The sequence below is a fragment of the Chionomys nivalis genome, chromosome 20 (genome assembly GCF_950005125.1).
Source record: "Chionomys nivalis chromosome 20, mChiNiv1.1, whole genome shotgun sequence".
NCBI lineage: Eukaryota > Metazoa > Chordata > Mammalia > Rodentia > Cricetidae > Chionomys > Chionomys nivalis.
In genome coordinates, this window is record NC_080105.1 from 45,547,944 (window position 1) to 45,567,759 (window position 19,816).

A 19,816-nucleotide genomic window follows, 5' to 3' on the forward strand; every position below is an offset into this window, starting at 1 on the left:
AAAAAATTTTAATAAAAAAGTTAAATTCCACTAAAACCTCAGAAATACTATGTTTCCAATATAGGACTGTGGATATATTAGTGCATAAAAGTTGAAACACTTGTGTTACAGCTGATGATTATAGAAATTCTGTCTTATACTCACAAGCAGCTTGCGATGGAACAATGAAAGTCAAAATATTTTAATTATTTACATAAAATGCTTTCATCAGATTTGAAGAGCTGAGAAATTTGGATTCAAAGACTGATAATGTCAAATGCCCATAAAACACATGTGAGAAATTCTTATTTCTAAATTTACCTGCCATTAATGATATTTCCTGCTCCGTTGTTGGATCTTCAGTTGGTACAGAATCCTGCTTTTCAGTGGTAGCCTGCACGGACTGGAAGGGAGATATTTAATAATGTTTGTGCATGTCTTATATTGGGGAGCTAACTACACACAATAAAATGGAAACACTATTACCTTCAATTCGGTATATTCATCAGAAGAGCCTGAAAAGTGAGAGACATGTAACTAGCTATATATTGACATGACAAAGTCAATCAGAATTTCATGCTGAATTAAAGTAGAAAATCATTGGTAGAGTTATCACTGGGTCTACTTCCCTTAAGAGTGGGATTCAGTTTGATTTCCCATTGCTTATTCTGTATGATGACAGAAACAGAATTGAAACCAGAGGGAAAAAATGAATGTTACTAAGAAGAAAAGACAGATACCAATGTGGTGTTCAAAATTAATTGGAAGGAAACTGGCCATGATACTAAGGAATTTTATGGTTTTTCCACGTTATTGTAATTTAGGAAGCAAAATCAATCATAAATGTTCAATAGAATGGATAAATTATTTGTCTTCAAAAAATTTGTTCAAAGTAATCATCTTGGATGTTTACTTGTACAATACTAAAGTATAAAATGTTCCATTTTGGCATGTATTTGGGAAATATTATCAACGCATTTATCTCCTTCCATTTATAGAAAACTTTTAGTAAGCATGTTGTAGAAGGTCTATAAACTAAGCTATAACATAAAGCCTATGTTTTTGCCTCTAATGCACAATTGTCCCAATAAAATATAAGCCAATTTTTCAAAATCATTTTGAAGTTATTAAATTTCTACATTTGAAATCAGGATAACCTTTACTAGAAAATATAAATAAATTTATCATGTGTAGCTAATTTTTCCATAATTGCATGGGCTCCAGATAATGTGAATTATCTAGCATCTTTACAGAGACTCTAACAATCCTGACAATGACTGAAGCTGGCGTCTTCCCGGCCACAGCCCTGAGATAAAGGAGTCCCACTTTAATGGTCACATTGAGGAGGACAAGGAGTCCTGGGGTGTTTTGCTTTGCCTTTCAGACATGATGCAATCCTACTAATTTTCATTCTCCCCTTCCTGCCTCCGTTATAGACAGTCTTTCCTTCCCTTGGCACCTTGTTTCCGTACGCTCCACTGTGTACTCCGACCTCAATCTCTTTGCTTTGTTTCTCCATAGTCCCCCTTTTTTCTCCTAAGTAGCCCTCGCTTAAAAACCTAGATATTTGAAATAATACTGAGGTTCTCTCAGCGATTCTCTCAAGGTAAACAAGGCGTTATGCACACATTCCACAGGCAGTTGCCAGCAGTGAGGAGAATTTTGGAAATACAGCTCTTACACATCGTTTCCGTGGCTTCTGTGTTCTCTCCTTCTTTTGCCTCCATACGTAGCCGAACACTCCACTTTGGCTGAAATCGCTCTAGGATATGCTGTTGAATTTAGCATCATTGTGAATTAAATTTTTCCTAGTTATTTCTAGCTCCCCCAAAAACATTATTTACTCTTTCAAAAGCAATAACACTTTTAAAATATTGAAAGATAACCAAAATTCAAAGGAAATCCTCATATATGCTCTCCAAATCAATCTTACCTTCATCATATTTCTGACTACAAAAATTCCCCATGACTGTCAAATGATCCCATACCCATGTGTGTGTGGGCAGCAATAATTGAACTCACAGCTTTACCGAATGACAGAAGCATCAACAATAGCACATGAAGTTGAGAGAGTTACATGATACAGAGGAGCCAGAGGGAGATGTGGGGCGATCAAAATACACTGTATATATTTATGAAATCCACAAAGAATAAGCAAAAAAGCTATCATGTTTTAAATGAGCACTGAAGACACGAGGCAACATGTTTATAAACAGAACAGAATCAGTATGCACACTTGCATAACAAATTAATTTTATGATTTTTATTTACTGTCCTCAAAAAACTCTGAGCATTTTCTAAAAATATGTATTTCAATACATTCTCGTACTCCTATTGTTATAAGCCAGAATTACATCTAAGTACATTCTAAGTACAGAAACATTTTTTGTGTTGAAAGAAGAAATGTGGAATGAAACATAGATGTCTAAGTGGGCAAAAGTACATACCATGCAAGCATGAGGAGCAGAGTTCAAATCCCCAGCACGCACTTTCAAATACTTGGATACACAAAAGATGCACATGCAAATGACCTTCTCTGAATTTAGATTTCAAATTTGCTAAAGAAAAATCTCAGCAAATGTGATGTGGTGACATCATTTCTGATTTTTATGTGAAGCAATCACAGAATTCGACACCTATTTTTTTTGCTCTTGAATTATATAACACAATATCCTAATCTCCTCTACTTGATAAATGGAAATGTATCAAAATCATAGCAACCAAACTTTCACATGAAGGAATCAAGCAGCAGTTTCTATGTTCCAATAGCACGTTATTATTTGGAAAAAATCAATGAAGGCTAGACTCAGGAGAACTTCATTCTAATCCCACTGAGGGCATCTATGTATGACTCTATTGTCTCACAAGATGTATTAAAGACAACCAAGTAAAAGTTTATTTGGGGGCAACAATGCCTGGTAGTAAATATCAAATTTTTGATGGAATGGGAACCACGGATTTCATAATAATCATATCCAGGGATGATAAATACACATACTTGTTAATAAGTTAGACATTTTAGTGGTTAATCAAATTTAATATACCCTGTAAATAAGAAGTGAGGTTATGGGATTGGACAAAAAGAAGGAATGAAACATTGTGGAAAGCTGCTAAGAATAAAGATGAGCTTAGTCACTGCTGATGGTTAAAGATAGCTTACTGGGAAATAGCTTTCAAGATGCTAAATTACATATTAAATTACCATTTAGTGATTTTTTTACGTATGCCTACAATATAACTGGACGTGGATTGTGGTCACATTTTTATCAAAAACTAATATAAAATAATTTTTTATATTCACATACCAACTGTGGCTTCTTCTCACTGTCATGGCATCCTGTTTGTTCTTCTGATGTAAATAGTTTAGGGGATTCTGCTAACAAATTCATACAGAGAGTTAAAATTAACAATGTGAACAGTTAGAAAAACATGATCTAGCCAGGCGGTGGTGGTGCACGCCTTTAATCCCAGTGCTCGGGAGGCAGAGGCAGGCGGATCTCTGTGAGTTCGAGGCCAGCCTGGTCTACAAGAGCTAGTTCCAGGACAGGAACCAAAAAAGCTACAGAGAAACCCTGTCTAGAAAATACAAAAAAAAAAGAAAGAAAGAAAAAGAAAAACATGATCTATATAGTTATTCATTTAAAAACCTTTAACACTGAGCCAAAAAATGTGCTTTAATTTAGCAATTAAACATTTCAATTAAATTTAATGTTCAGCTGGATATTTATTTACTTTCTTAGGGGAATATGTACAACTATCAAGAATTTTATATATGAATAGAGAAACAGTAGGAGGCACCAGGTTACAGTTATGCAATATGTCAAATATTCACACAAATATTCCCAGTAAACAGAAATGAACACACACATAGAAGCAGTATTGATAATTATGTGCAATCATATAAATCATACATTGCACACTATTTCTACCTGGGGAGAGAAATATATCAAAACTCTACTTCCTTATTTGCAATTTCTTATACCTCATTATGCAAACACCGTCTTACTCATATTGCAAATGTATGTCTCTACTACTCTGACACACCTTTTTCTTCTCATAAAAGTCAGCAAAGGACAGGAAATCTTCCTGGCTCTCACTTTCCAGGTCAACATGTGCTTTTCTCTGAACTACCTTAGAGTTTCATTCTTTTTCAGATGCCTCCTTCCCATGTGAACTGATAAGTATTTCTTTAGATATCTAACTTTTTGCTTCTTGCCTAAAAGTGATGATGTTTAGACTACTTTCTTACCTATGATCATGATGATGATTATGATGATTACTTTATATGTATGGGTGTTTTGTCTGCATGTATAACTGTCATCGTGTACATAGCTGGTCGCTGTGGAGCCCAGAATCAGGTATCAAATTCCCTGAAACAGTGAGCCTCTAGTGGGTACAGGTAATTGACTATGGGTACCTTATCAGAGGTTCCAGTGCTGTTTATCGCTGAGCCATCTCTCCAGCACCCGTTTAGGTCATCTTTTGTGTAAGTAGTGTTGTTTTTATTTTGCTTGATAATTATTCACTAAATTCTTACTGGTTCATGACTTGGAATGTGTTGGACACAAGCAAATGTTTCAGTGGATGGTCGTACATAGGTCCTTCCTGGGGTGATTCCTGAAGAGTGAGGGCAGTGTGGACATGTGTGCTGATGTGGAAGGCAGGAGCAAGAGACAAGTAAGACAGGCAAAAAAAAAAGTGTTGAACTGAAGAAGTCACTGTCTTTGACAATAACTTGAGTACATGTACAACTTGGCTGCAGTCGTCTGTCATCATTTACTGTACAGAAGTCAGCTCTTTAAGACTTTGCATTTCTCTCCTCTACCCACATTGAGGAAAACAAAGCAGCTGCTGGCTCTCCTGTTGTTCATCTCTGAGACATTTCAGTGCTTCCATCTTAATTCTTCCTACATGTATAGCACGATCACCCTTTGTTTTGTGAAGGATTTATTTCCAGAATCTCCACTAAAATCACTGGCATGATTTCCCTGTATTTATCTTTTGTAACTTCACCCATTTTAATCTTTGTTCAATCTTTTTAAACTCTGTTTCCTAAAATTCTTGTTTTAAATAAAAGTCTGATGCTCTTTAACCTATAAAAGCTTCCCCACTGACATCTGAATGCAAATTCTTTCAGGAGTTCGAGGACACATACACACTGTAGTCACTAGAACTTCCTGATTCTTAAGTATGTCTTGGGCAACTTTCTTTGGTAAAGAGACTGTCTCCAACTTCCTGTTTTATTTCAGGGCATTCCCTGCAATGACCTTCTATTAATGGGGTTTTTACCTTTCTCTCCAGTGGCTCCGGTGTTTTCTCTGCTTTCTTCAGGACCCACAGACACTCGAGCACTCCACTTTGGTTGAAATCGCTCAAAGATGGGCTGGTAAAATGAGCATGGGTAAGGAGCTTGATAATTGACCATAGAAATCCAGAGGAGACATTACAGAAGAGTCTACACCGTACATCCTTAAACAAGAAGTCAACTTCAGAATGCCACACTAGTATTTGCAATAATCACAAACCACCAGAATTTTGAAAACGTATATGAAAGCAAATCTTATTCTCCTCTTGCTATTACAGGATGAGACACTAAGGTAATTTGAATGGACAGAAATGCTTCTTGTCTCAAAGCAAGAAATGCACAAGAAAAAAGCCTTTCTACCATGTGCTCTTGGGATTGCCCTGATCATTGTTAGAGAATTAAAACTCAAAAGATACTAGCTACAACTTTTACAAGAAAAGATCTGATTGCATAGAGAGACCAAGTCATATGGAAAACTTCCTTAGTTTACCAGTTAAATAAGAGCATGAGAAAATTATATATCCTGTGCAAGTTTTAAATCTTAAGACAGAATAATGAAAATTATAGGAAGCATTAATAAGGGATGAAACATAAAAACTTTTATAAACTAAGCTCCTGAAATGTGCCCCGCACTGAGGGCCAATTTGTGTCCATATGCCATAGCAATACAAATGACGGACGGCAATTTCCCTTCTGGTTAATTTGACCAAACTCAAATTTTCCACTTCCTTCCCTGTGTCTTCTGTCTGTGTGCAGTTTGTTACTGGTCTGCCTGTTGTCTCTCTGTTCTGTGAGTCTGATCTGTGTCTGTGTCTCTGTGTTTCTGTCCCTAACAAGGATCTTTCCTCTGTATTTGTCATAACAGAACTTTCCTCAGGAAAGGAACAAGGGCATTCTTACAGAAATGTTTAACAGAGTTTTAAAGGGGAGTAATCACCTTGTTGACCTTGAACACACTCAAAACTGTAAACGGCTCTTATCAACTATATCCACATATGGTTTCCAATATTTTTTGGATATTTATTATTTAAGGTTACTATCAGTATGTTGGTTGCTCTCAGCAAATGATTATCACAACACACACATACTCATACACATACGTTATTCTGTCCAGGGGAATGGAACAGTAGCTTAAAACTTATGGTGTGCATTTAGCACAGGTTATAAAACTGATTGCATGGGAAATCCAAAGCACAGTATGGTTAGTTAAATTGTTCTCTTAAAGTCAGATTAAGTTTAAACAAGCTGAGCACATAGTAGGATACTAGGCTAAATAATGGTCATAAATGGTCACAAGGGATATTATTAACTTGTCTGCAAGGTTCAGTCTCTTTGGAGTCAAGAGATATTTTAAGAAATATGTGCCAACATAGATCCCCATATTCATGTATCCTCCAATTAGAATTTTCAGTCATTGAGAATAATCATCATAGAATTAATCAGTTTCAGGAAGCATCATTCCTCTACTGTTCGTATCTTAAACTGCTTAGTCACCAGTTCAAATCTGGTCTATCTCTGTAGAGAAGATATTATAAGAATGGAACTCCTATAATATCAACAAGAAAAGGTCATGTAAGAAATCCAAGGGTCAGACTGAGGAGACATTAGTTACTGCAGATTCTGAAAATATCATGCATGGTCCAGTTGACAAAAGGTTTTAAAGTAGCTATGATTTATTAGATATGATCCCACTGTTCTCTACGGCAGTGTGAATATAACTGCTTCAGCCTGTCTTAAACGTTCACAGGTGGAAACAACCTTAGAAAAATGTCAAGTCCTGAGTACCTTCCGCTGCTTCTTATCACAGCCATTCTGTTTGGTCTGTTCCTCCTCCGGCCTCAGTTGTACTGTTGTGGCTCCTAAAAAATGCATATGTGTACTCAGACATTGAAGCGGTGAAATAAAACCTAGTTCATCTATTTAACCAGTGATTTAAAAAAAAATTGAAAAAAAAAAGTAACAAAGAATTGGATTTTTTTTCCATTTTCCTTTGTATTTTAATTATTGAGACACACGAGACAATCACAAGTTTTAGAAGGAGCTGGAGGTACAGTGAGAGGACCGTTTATTTTTCTGACATATCTGAGCATAACTTGACATCAGAATGCCCATATCTACTGGATACTTAGGATATATTTTCTTCAAAAACAGTGATTAAGTTAGGGAAAGACTTGGATTTTTAATTTAACAATTATTCACTTAAATATTCACCAGCTTGGGAAGTGTAATTATCTAGAGATTCATACAACAAATAGACACAGAGGAGGAGGCATGATATTGAAGTTGAGCACCATGTAGGATGCATGCATAAGTGGTTACGGTAAACAAAAACTAGCACAACTTTGGGAACAGAACTTATAGGTACACAGAATCCCATACAGCCACTCTACACACTATTTTCAATTTTAATTTAATGTAATTAAGAAAATACAACCTTTTATACCTCATTAAATTAACACTTGCAACATATCCTAAATGCTTTACTCTACTACTCTGGCAAATGGCTCCCTTCTTAGAAGACTTAGCACAGATTGTGACATCTTTCTTGAGTCTATTTTAACCCAAGGCAGAACACAAATGGCTCTGTATTTTCTTTATTTTTTTTTTTGAGACAGGATTTCTTTGTGTAATAGCTCTAACTATACTGGAACTAGCTCTTGTAGACCAGGCTGGCCTTGAACTCACAGAGATCCGCCTGCCTTTGCACCCCAAGTGCTGGGATTAAAGGCGTGCGCCACCACCGCCCAGTTTACAGTCTTTAGCTCAACACATATGTTTTCCCCATAGCTATCAAAGAGGAATTATTCTTTTTAAATATTTGCTTTATCTTATCTTTTGGGTATTAATTATTTCTCCAGATATCTAACTCTCTTTTCCTTTTTATTAAATTATTTTTTATTTTATATTCATTTACTATATTTGCATTATTTTCTCCTCCTTACCCTCTCTTTGGGCCCATCCCAGGCCCCCTCACTATCTTCATCTTAACTTCCTGGCCTCCTTTTCTTTATTAATACAACCTGTTGAGTTTGCTCTATTACTTGCGTGTATATTATACCATTTGATATTGGATAAGCAGTTAGAAAACTAATCCCTTGGTAATAAACAACAGCTGTCTAATTATACACAAAGGCCTCTCAACAAGAGAGAAATCTTGCCTGATACTTTAAACTTAGTCAACTACCTGAGGGGAGTAGGGTCAAGGAACCTGGAGGCCAACCTACTACGGACCCCTAAACCAGTATAATTTCTAACTTCATTATAAACACTTACACTGACCCCCACAGAGAAGTATAGATCTCACCCTCATCTAAGGTGCTTTTTTATACAATAAACAGACCATTATTCTCAGAAGACTACAACTGGGCAAAATACAGAGAGACTTTGGGAAGCCCATACACAAACCCAAACCATGTACCCAAGGTACAAGGAATACGACAGAAGAATGGCCCAGGGAGATTTTTAAGAACCAGAGGACCAGAGAGTCTACTGTGGGTTTATATCTTCTGTATGTGACAAGGAAGCTACACTGATAAAATCTAAACAATACGATTACCAAAACAAGGCCTGAACAACAACCACATCATTTGACTTGCTGAGGTGTATGGGGGTGGATTTCAAATGCTTTGCCCCTAGATGAAGAACTACTACAGGCAATTATTGACAAGAGAGAGGGAGAGGGAGAGGGAGAGAGAGAGGGAGAGGGAGAGGGAGAGAGAGAGAGAGAGAGAGAGAGAGAGAGAGAGAGAGAGAGAGAGAGATCTAACTCTTATTCCTGGCCTAAGGGGGACAATTTTGGAATCATCTTTTGTAGAAGAAGTGTGTGTGTATAATGTATATTACTCAAAAATTATCTCTTGAGTTGTGACTAGATTCATGCTCTGGAATGTGCTGGATATAAAGGAACATGTCAGTGATGCTCATACACGGGTATTATCTGAGGTGTCTCCTGAAGAGGGAATTCAGGAAGGTAAAGAGGAGGAAAGTGAAAGAAAACTGTGGAAGGCAGGACCAGAGAGGTGGAGAAACAGTGGATGACCAGAGCCAAGCAGTCCATGACATTAACTCAAGGAGGTGTACAACTGGCCACAATTGCATATGTGTACCTATTGGGAAGAAAACCTGGTTCTGAAAAGCCTGGTGCTCCAATCCCAGTGTCTTCTCAGCAATGAGGAAGAACACGAGTTGGTGTTTTGCTCTTCTCTTAGACACGTTGGTACTCTCCCTACATCTATAGCACCACGGCTGTCCATGTATAAAGAGCTTGTGTCCATGCTGTCCACTGTAAACACTTGCATGTTTCCTTCCTGGGATTCCCTGAAATCTCTCTCATTTCAATCTCCGTTACCTCTTCTGTAAATACTCCTCCGTGTCCTAAAATTTCCCAGGTTAAACAAAATCTTGAGTAACCACACTTCAAATATGTCTACTCTTACTACATCAGTAGGCACATATTATCAGGCCAGTCATTGACGCTCACAGGGTTCATGGCTGGGTAACACAGATGGTTACCTTTCTTCGGTCATAGCTCCACAAGACCTGGTATTTTCACCCTAATGCTCACCAGTAGCAAGGAGTGTAGGAGGCCTGGTGATTTGATTCTACTCTTAGTCTCTTAGATTAGACTCTTTAATGCTTCTGTCTTATATTTTTCCTATATTTATAATACCACTGGCTTTCATTTTGTAAAGATGCTTTCAATTATGTACCGCGACCTTATTTCCCTTTATTTACTGCTTGTTAATCATTTCCATTTCAATCTTTTTCTCTTCCTAAACATTCTTCTATTACCTCAAATTTATCATTTTTAACAAAAACTCTGATGATTTTAATCCTGCTTTAGCTCCCTTGCCAACACTTACAATGTAACCTCCTTTAGAAACTTAGGAAATAAAGATCAATGTCATGTACTATCATACTATTCCTCCAAGTTAGCATAATTGGAGTCTCCAAGTATGAGCAAAGAAGGTCTCCATCTTCCTGTTTTAATAGGTATTGCTTCAAATGACTTTTTATTAACAGAATTCTCACCTTTCTCTTCAGCCGCTCCTGTGTTTTCTCTGCTTTCTTCAGGATCCCTAGACATTTGAGCACGCCACTTCGATTGAAGTCGCTCAAAGATGGGCTGATAAAATGAACATCGGTAAGGAACTGCATGGAGGTTGCCTAAAGCCTTCCCAAGATACGTCGAGACTTCATATCAAAAGCAACTAGACATATATAAAGGATGCACTGTAGAAAAACATATGTAATGAGATCATAACATATGCTCTCTCCATTGCATCTGCATTTCCTTCATATGATAACTGGTCATAGACATCCAAAGGAGATACCATCATAGACAGAAGAGACTGAACTGTGTGTGTTTAAATAGGAAGTGAGCTTCAGAATACTTGACTAGCACATGTAGTCATCACATGATCACCTGGTTTTTAAACAAATCTTCCTCTATTGCTGTGACAGGATGGGACATTGGCATTTACATAGGCAGAAACATTTTCTGTCAAAGGAAGAAATGTCAAAGGAAGTGAATTTTTATAAAATAAGCTGTTGAGAATAAATGGAACACTCTTATACTTGATCCTCTTGGAATTAAAGTACTAAGCACATTGAATAAACTTTTAATTAAGAAAAACCTGGCTTCTCAGAGAGACCAGGTCAAGTTTGAAATTCTTCTTTGCCTTACAATTAAATAAGAGCTCGAAAATGCTAGATAGTCCATGTCAGAGTTTCCTATTAAGAGAGAATCATTAAAAGTATATAAAGCATTAAAAAGAAATGATGTGTAAGAACTTTAAAAACTAATTACATAATGGAGGCATTTTGAGCAAATGTAGCCAAATCATATGAACGTGTTAATGCCTAGCAAAGTTGTTTAAACACGACTTGGGTGACCATTTAGATAACTGGCTTTTGTAGTGACAACACAATATTGAGATGTCCCAAACCACCTCTAAATAACTACAGAAGAAAGCATTGGGAGTGTGTACAGTGTTATGCCAAAGCAAAGAGGTATAGAGTATAGAACACATGATCTGCCTCCACGCAGTCATAACCAAACTGTGCTGCCCCCTGGCCTCTATCCCCTCTGCTTGTGGTCATGGGCAAGATGCCTAAGAATCACTTCATTACTGTGACATTGCTGATGACCTCCAATTTGATCTTCTGTGTTAGGACTATACTTTTTCCTTAAATATTTTTGTCATATATAACACATTTATACTTTTCTAAGTACCAGAGGGTCTTTGACAGGGTGACAGGCTGGCTATAGCTCTATCTTCATTTGTCACACCAATTTAATTTTAATCTTTGAGATGATCCTCTTGTTTCAGCTTCTTAAGCACTACGGTCACGTGTGTGCACCAGCTTATCCATGATTCCTTGTCTCATCCTTACATCTGATGTCATCTCGATTTATTCAAACAGCAAGCAAAGTCAGTGTGTAATACTGCATTGTATTTGCTGATGTCCATCATTGAATTAATGATAACTTTAAAAGTAATTCCACGGAGCATAACACTAGAGAGCCCATTCTAGAGCATGGTATTCTATTTAATGCTAGTGGAGTCCAATGTACATACCTGTTCACTCACACTCCTGAGATAGCAAAGGCAGTAAGAGTCCAAAGAAAAATAAATCTTTTTACCCTCTGCTATGCCACTATGCTGTTGGTTGATAGGAAATCCGAGGGATTTTCAGTCATTGGGAATGATCACCATAGCACTAGTCGGGCTCAGAAAGGATCATAACTCCGCTGTTCATACTTTAAAGTGCTTGGTCTACCTCTGTAGGTGAGATGTTATAGGAATGGAAGTCCAGCAATAAGAAAAGGTTGTGGAAGAAATCCTAATTATTCTTGGAGGCTTAGGAGGAGTTAGCTGCTATAGATTCTGAAAATGTTATGCATGGCAACATAGACAAAATGTTCTAAAATTAGATATTAGACATGGTTTCATTATTCTCTAAGACAGTGTGACTTGTAACTGACTCAATCTGTGTTAAACATTCACCAATAAGAAGAATCTTAAAGGAAAACGTAAACTCCTGAGTACCTTCCGCTGCTTCTTGTCACTGCCAAACCTTCCTGTTTGTTCTTTCTTTGGTCTCAGTTGTGCTGTTGTGACTCCTGAGAGACACATAGTATAGTTAAAATCAGACATTAAAACAGTAGCACAAGCATCGTCATCAACTTATCTGGTAATACAAATGTTGAAAAAGTAAATGAAGAAGAGCTGGGTTTTTAAGTTAACAATTAAAGGGTTAGATTCATCTCAATATTCAACTAGGTATCTACTGGCTTGGGAAATGAATACAATTATCTAGAGAGTCATACTCCAAGCAGACACATATGCAGAGGCACCGTGATACAGTTAACCACATATGTGGAAGATACATGCACAAGTGATTCCAGTAGACACAAACTAGCTCGACTTTGGAAACAGAATGGGTTGGTGTGGTGCTTTGAAAGAAAATAACCCCCAAAGGGAGTGGTACTATTACGAGGTGTGACCTTGTTGGAGGAAGTGTGTCACTGTGTGGGGAGGCTTTGAGGTCTCATTTGCTCAAGTTTCTTTCAGTGTGACAATCGGTCAACTTCTTGTTGCCTGCAAGCTGTAGCAATCTCAGCTATTCCTCCAGCACCATATCTGGCTCTACACTGCCATGGCCCCTCTCATGAAGATAATGGACTGAACCTCTGAAACTGTAAGTGGGACACCTCAATTAAAGGTTTTCTTTAGAAGAGTTGCTGTGGTCATGGTGTCTCTTGACAGTAATTAAAAACCCTGAGACAGCACGTGGAATCACTACCACCACACTGCACACTATTCTCTACCTGGGGAAAGGAATAGGAATATTTCTTAGACATTTATTCTCTTCTTTTTTTGAGGCAGGGTTTACTCTGTAGCTTTGGAGCCTGTCTTGGAACTAGCTCTTGTAGACCCAGCTGCCCTTGAACTCACAGAGACTCACCTGCCTCTGCCTCAGATTCACCTGATTAAAGGCGTGCGCCACCACCCGGCTTCTAGATATTTTCTTAGCTAAATTACGTCTTACACTTCTTATCTCCTTCCTGTCTGAAATGCTTTGCTCTAACTTTTGATCAGCCTCTTCCTTCTTATAAAACTTCACTCCTGTATTGCTGGTGGGAGTGCAAACTGGTACAGCCCCTTTGGATGTCACTATGGCGATTTTTCAGAAAATCTTCCTCAAGACCCAGCAATAACACTTTGGAGATTCTCAGTCATACCAAAGGACATGTGTTCAACTATGTTCATAGCAGCATTGTTAACCATAACCAGAACCTGGGAACAACCTAAATGCCCCTCGACTGAAGAATGGATAAAGAAAATGTGGTACATTTACACAATGGAGTACTACACAGAAAAAAAATAATGATGATATCTTGAAATTTGCAGGCAAATGGATGAAAATAGAAAACATCGTACTGAGTGAAGTAACCCAGACCCAGAAAGACAAACATCATATGTACTCACTCATACGTGACTTTTAGACATAAAGCAAAGAAAACCAGCCTATAATTCACAATCCCAGAGAACCTAAACAATAATGAGGACCCTAAGAGAGACATACATGAATCTCTAATCTACATGGGAAGTAGAAAAAGACAAGATCTCCTGAGTAAATTGGGAGCATGGGGACCATGAGAGAAGGTAGAAGGGGAGGGAACAAAAAAGGAGGGGAGCAGAAAAAAATGTATAGCTCAAAATCAATTTTAAAAATTTTTTAAAAACTTCACAGTATCAGAATTCTTCCTGGATAATAGTTCTTATTCTTCAGGTCAGCATGTACGGTTTCCTTTTAACAGTCTTGGAAATTTTTCCATTTTTCAAACATTTAATTTTCATGGAAGTTGTCAATTATTTCTTTGGATTGTAAACTCTTTTACTCTTGTCCTACTTGTGGCAATGTTAAATCATCTTTTGTATAATTGGTATCATATTTATTTTACTAATAATCATTTCTTGGGGTTTTACTAGGCTGGCGTATGCTCTAGGATTTGGAGGATGAAGAGTAATATGTCAGTGATGATCATACACAGGTATTGTCTGAGGTGACTCATAAACGCTAAGTTATTGGAAGTAGAGACAAAAACAAGCATAAGAGTATATAAGACATGAGAGAGAGAGGCAAGGATTATTGATGGAGGAGTAACATTACAAGACATTAACGTATTTACATGTTTGACTGGACATTGCTGTTTATCTATCACAAAGAAAACCTAGATAAATAAGACCAAATATTGCAGCTCAACGTCCTCCCAGTAATGAGGCAGGCAGGATACATGGTGTCTTCTAATTTCAGGCTCTTATATTCTGTGGTCCTCTAACTTATAATAATTCTCCCTATATTTCTAATGCAATCACCCTTCAGTTTGTAAAGAATCTATTTGCACACTCTCCCCTACACACACCGGTATGACTCCTTTCATTTAATCCCTGTAACTTTGTCTACATTAATCTCTTTTTTACTTTTTTTTTATTTTAATCTTTTTAAACACTATTCCATTTCTTAATATTTCTCATAATATGTAAAGACATTAGTATTTCTGTTTATATATCAGCTCTCTCAGGGACACTTTCAATGATGTAATTTTGTCAGAAGCTTAAATATACAGATTTCTGTCATGAAAGACTAGATTTTAGTTCATGAATATTGACTGGGCAGTTGTCTTTGGTGAAGAGAGCAGTTCCATCTTCATGTTTTAACAGGCATTCCTTGCTATGACTATAAAGTTCTTTTGGGGGGAGCGAGTTTCAAGACAGTGTTTCTCTGTAGCTTTGGAGCCTGTCCTGGAACTTGCTTTGTAGACCAGGCTGGCCTCGAACTCACAGAGATCAGCCTCTTCTGCCTTCTGCGTGCTGGGACTTTATAAAGGCATGCGCCACCATTGGCTGGCTCAACTATAGAGTTCTTACCTCTCTCTTCAGCAGCATTTTTCACATGTATTTCAGGATTTACAGACACTCGAACATTCCATTTCAGCTGAAGTTGCTCAAAAAAAGGCTGTTAAAATTAGAATCAGTAAGTACTTGCACAGAGATTTCCTAACTGATCTCCAAGAACATCACAATACCTTTTCTTAAAAGCAAATAGCTAAAATAAAAGACGCATGTCCTGAAAAATAAACATAGATATGTAGATATATCAATGATAGATAGATAGATGACAGATAGATAGATAGATAGATAGATAGATAGATAGATAGATAGATAGATAGATAGATAGATAGATGACAGATAGATGATAGATAGATAGATAGATAGATAGATAGATAGATAGATAGATAGATAGATAGATAGATGATAGATCCTTATATATACTTTCTAAGTAACATCTCTATTTCTTCATACAATGACTGAGCCTAGAAGTCCATTGGTTTATGTTTTTACTTTGCAAGTAGTTTGAATTTGAGCAATGATGAAAAAATTATGCAAGAAACTCAAGGTCCGGGCACTTAGTTATTATAGATACTGAAATCAGCATGTATTGTGCGCTAATGAGGAAGAAGGGTACTGAAATTAAATGTTAGATGATGGTCCCATTTCTACTTAGGACTGCGCAACCTAGGACAGCCCCCTTCACCAGTGAAAATTCAAATTGCTGAATACCTTCCACTGCTTCTTGCCTCTGCCACACCTTCCTGTCTGTTCCTCCTCTGACCTCAGCTGTGCAGTTTTGGCACCTGATGAACACATATGTGAAAGATCATTCAAGAAAGCAGTGAAATAAACACTACCAGCTACAAATTTATAGATGCAAAAATTTCAAAAGTAAACAATAAAATGTTGGATTTTCATTTTGCAACAAAATTTTTAACTAATCTTGATATTCAACCAGATGTTTTCTGGTACAGAACAAAAATGTCATCATCAAAGCTTCCTAGATATTACATATAGACAATAGGAGTAAAAATATTCATCCCTTTATATATGTGCCAAAGATATATGCACTCATTATTCCAAAAAACAGAAATGAACACATCTTCAATAACAAAATTGTCAATGTGAATCACATATTTTCACAGTGCTCATTCTTCCCTACTTGCTAAAACTAACACACTGAAGAGCCTCTGGGCATATCTTTATTCTGGTTACCCCTCATTTCTGTAGTGTTTGTGCCTAAATATTTTATTTCCAGTCTAGAAGTGACAATTTTTTAAGATTTTGAAAAATAGTATTTTACTTGTTTTTCTCTAAAATTATTCACTGAATTTGACTGGAATTTAAAGGGTAAGCAAATATTGCAACAGCATCCTTACACAAACATTGTTGATTTGTCTATAACAAGAGGGTAAGTATATAGTGACCAGGATGGTAAGATAGCATGTGAGGCATTCTAAGGGACTCGCCGAGTTTCAGCTTGCAGATATGTCTAAAATTATAGGGAGGATTGAGGTGGACATCATCTTATTAGTAGTGCATGAGAAAGTCATAGAAATGATGAAGGGCTGGAAAGGGAGGGCTGAAAGGAAATAGGTCATTAAGGTTTACTGTATAGTTCTGAGTCAGTGAGCTCCCACTAAGTCAGGTCAGCTGTTTCAGCGTGTGTCCCCATCATGGTCTTTAACCCTTTGTTTATATTATCACTTCTCACTCTCTTTGGCTGGATTTTGGGAACTCAGGTCAGTGCTTTGTTATGGATCTCTGTGTCTGCTTCCATCAGTTGCTGGATGAAGGTTCTATGATGACAGTTGAGGTAGTCATCAATCTGACTGCAGAGCAAGACCAGTTCAGACACCCTCTCCACTATTGCTTAGGGTCTTAGCTGAGGTCATCCTTGTAGATTCCTGGGAATTTCCCTAGTGCCAGGTTTCTTGCTAGCCCCATAATGGTTCCCTCAATCAAGATACTTCTTTCTTTGTTCTCCCTCTCTGTCCTTCCCTCATCTCGACCTTCCTGTTCCCTCATGTTCTCTTCCTCCCCTCTCTTTCTCCCCTCTTCCTTTCCTCTGCCCTCCTTTCTTTCCCACTCCCACGTTTCCAATTTTCTCTTAAGTTCTTGTCTATTTACCCTTCCCAGAGGATCCATGTATGTTTCTGTTAGGGTTCTTCTTGTTATCTAGCTTCTCTGGGGCTGTGGACTATAGGTTGGTTAACCTTTGCTTTGTGTCTGATATCCACTTATGAGTGAGTGCATAAAATGAAGGGAAGGTGAAGCAAGAGGGAGGAGGGAAGAGAGTGGGAATGGGATTGGTATGTAAAATTTCAATTAAATAACAATCATAAATAAGATGCTTGAACACTAACATTTGAAGGGAAGATTCATTTCTCACTTTTGCAACCTAAAAAGATCAACTTAAGATATGAGAAGGACAATATTTTTGGGTGGCATATTAAAAACATAGAGACAAATTATCAAGTAGAGTACAAAACTGGAAACTTATGAAATCCTGAATGTAATAAAAAGGTTTCAAAACATTTAACAATACTAACTCAGAAAAATATTTAAGAAAAAAAATAATTGGAAGAGGGTAAATATAAAGTTGGACCCCTGGACAGCTAGACACTAAAGCTGCTTTCTCTTGAAACACAACAAGAATTAAGTGACACCATTGTTGCTTACTTTCCCCTTTCTCCTATCTCCCTGTGTTGGTAAATTTTATTTAACATTTCTCATGAATGTGTGTTTCTTGTAAAAAAAAATAATTAATAAACTATATGATGAATAGGTTTCAGTTCATGCCTGTTGTACATAAGTGAAGCCTTACCCCAAAACAATTTATGTTGAAAAAACTATAATTATAGCCAAATCAGAAGAAAAACCATCCAAAGAATATCAATTCAATGAGTATATAAATTTGGATTTGCTCGTCAGTAATTGTGTTTGCATGTAACTGAAACTGTTCTATAAATATGAAATTTATTCTTTTGGTTATGGATAGTAAGACAACCTGTTTTATTACATTGCAATATGTAAATTTCTGGTGCAGTCTAAATATCATGGTTGACTAGGGCCACTGACTTAATGAGCACGTTAATCAAAACACAAATTATATAGATAATACCTACAGACTATTTCCACAACATATTAAAAAATACTCTCTGCTTTTACTAGACCAGTTTTTATATACTTTGTCTTTGAGAATTCCATACATTGGGCTCTCATCATCTTCACCATAGCTCCTCCCAGATCTAGTCCTATACACCTCACTTTGTGTCCTTTTTAAAAAAATTATGTTCGATTTGTGCTGCCCATGTATTCTTGGGTATATGGCACTCCACAGGTGATGTGGGAGTGACTTCCCACTGCTCCTTCTACACACAGGAGTATGGTCAGTATACCTGGGTCTGCACTTTTACAGAACACTGACGCCGCCTCTCTTAGGGGAAAATAGGGCTTCCTGCCCACCTCCCTTCTGCATGCTAAGACTCATTTGGCCTTGTGCTTTCACAGGTTTCGGACATTCTGTCATAACCTCTGTGACATAATACATGATATTCATAGGATACTCAGCACTCCTGGTCATGCCTCAGCCTCCCGGTTAACTGGATGTGAATGCACAGATGACTTTGAGGAAATGCTCAAGATGTGCATTCTGGCGACGAATACCTGATCTCAACTTATCACTAGGAAACGTATGGATTCTAATATTGGGACACAACTGAGCTGATACATAAGCACCAAAGTGCGCAAGTGGAAACTCTTCATGTAGAAAACCAAGTCTTAATCAGCAAATAACTCAGTTTTAGATAATGATGGTGAAATGATATTCACATTTCATATATTTAATCCTTCCATTAAATTAGAGAAGTATATTGTAGGGAATAAAAGACTGGACATTTTGAATAGTCATAAGTGCTAGTTTCAGGGAAATAGCTATTGATAAATGTACCTGCCGTGAGTGATTTTTCCTGCTTCATTGTTGAGTCTTCCATTAACACTAAGTCTTGATTTTCAATGGCATCCTGCATGGGTTTGAAACAAGATGTTTGATGGCACGCCTATACGTCATACGGTAGGAAGTTAAAGATACAGAACAAAATGATAACATTTTTACCTTTAATTCAGTGTATTCAGAAGGAAGACCTGGAAAACCAGACACTCGCAATTAATTGCATGTTAGCATGACAAAGTCAGTCAAAATTTCATGTAGAATCAGTGTGAAAAATAATCACCAGAGTTATCATTGGGACTATTTCTTTTAAGATCAATGTTTGATTTATCCTCACTTTGCTTGCTCTGTTATACTCTCATTAGGAGATAAAGTAAAAGTCAAGTACAAAATGAGGTTTTTAACTTTAATGAAATGAAACTTTTTAAAGTGTGATTACGATTTCAATAAACACAGCTAAATAGAAAAAGACTCTGGTATCAATGCCAGTGTTTCACTCCTAATTGATGGAAGGAAAGGTGACCTCTTTCATGAAAAGTTATTATCTAACCAGATGTTAAAATGAACAGTAGCGTGACACTGGAGATATTGCCAGTCCAACTTTCAGAATAAAAATCTGTTTTCTCCACATTATTAATTCAGGAAGGAGAACATAGTCATAAAATCTAGGGAAATACA

General features: G+C 37.1%; 1 protein-coding gene across 1 annotated transcript in view; it reads right to left on the minus strand.

Moving 5' to 3' along the window:
- LOC130862629 (ankyrin repeat domain-containing protein 36C-like) overlaps positions 1-19,816 on the minus strand; it is a 93,150-nt gene that overhangs the window by 27,859 nt on the left and 45,475 nt on the right. Inside the window, exons 25-35 of the mRNA XM_057752340.1 lie at positions 19,139-19,247; positions 15,916-15,989; positions 15,223-15,310; positions 12,337-12,410; positions 10,316-10,409; positions 7,070-7,143; positions 5,269-5,362; positions 3,285-3,352; positions 1,661-1,751; positions 466-494; positions 301-382 (exon numbers count right to left, since the gene is read on the minus strand). Of these exons, the coding sequence (XP_057608323.1) occupies positions 301-382; positions 466-494; positions 1,661-1,751; positions 3,285-3,352; positions 5,269-5,362; positions 7,070-7,143; positions 10,316-10,409; positions 12,337-12,410; positions 15,223-15,310; positions 15,916-15,989; positions 19,139-19,247 (877 nt within the window). The remainder of the gene's footprint in view (positions 1-300; positions 383-465; positions 495-1,660; positions 1,752-3,284; positions 3,353-5,268; positions 5,363-7,069; positions 7,144-10,315; positions 10,410-12,336; positions 12,411-15,222; positions 15,311-15,915; positions 15,990-19,138; positions 19,248-19,816) is intronic.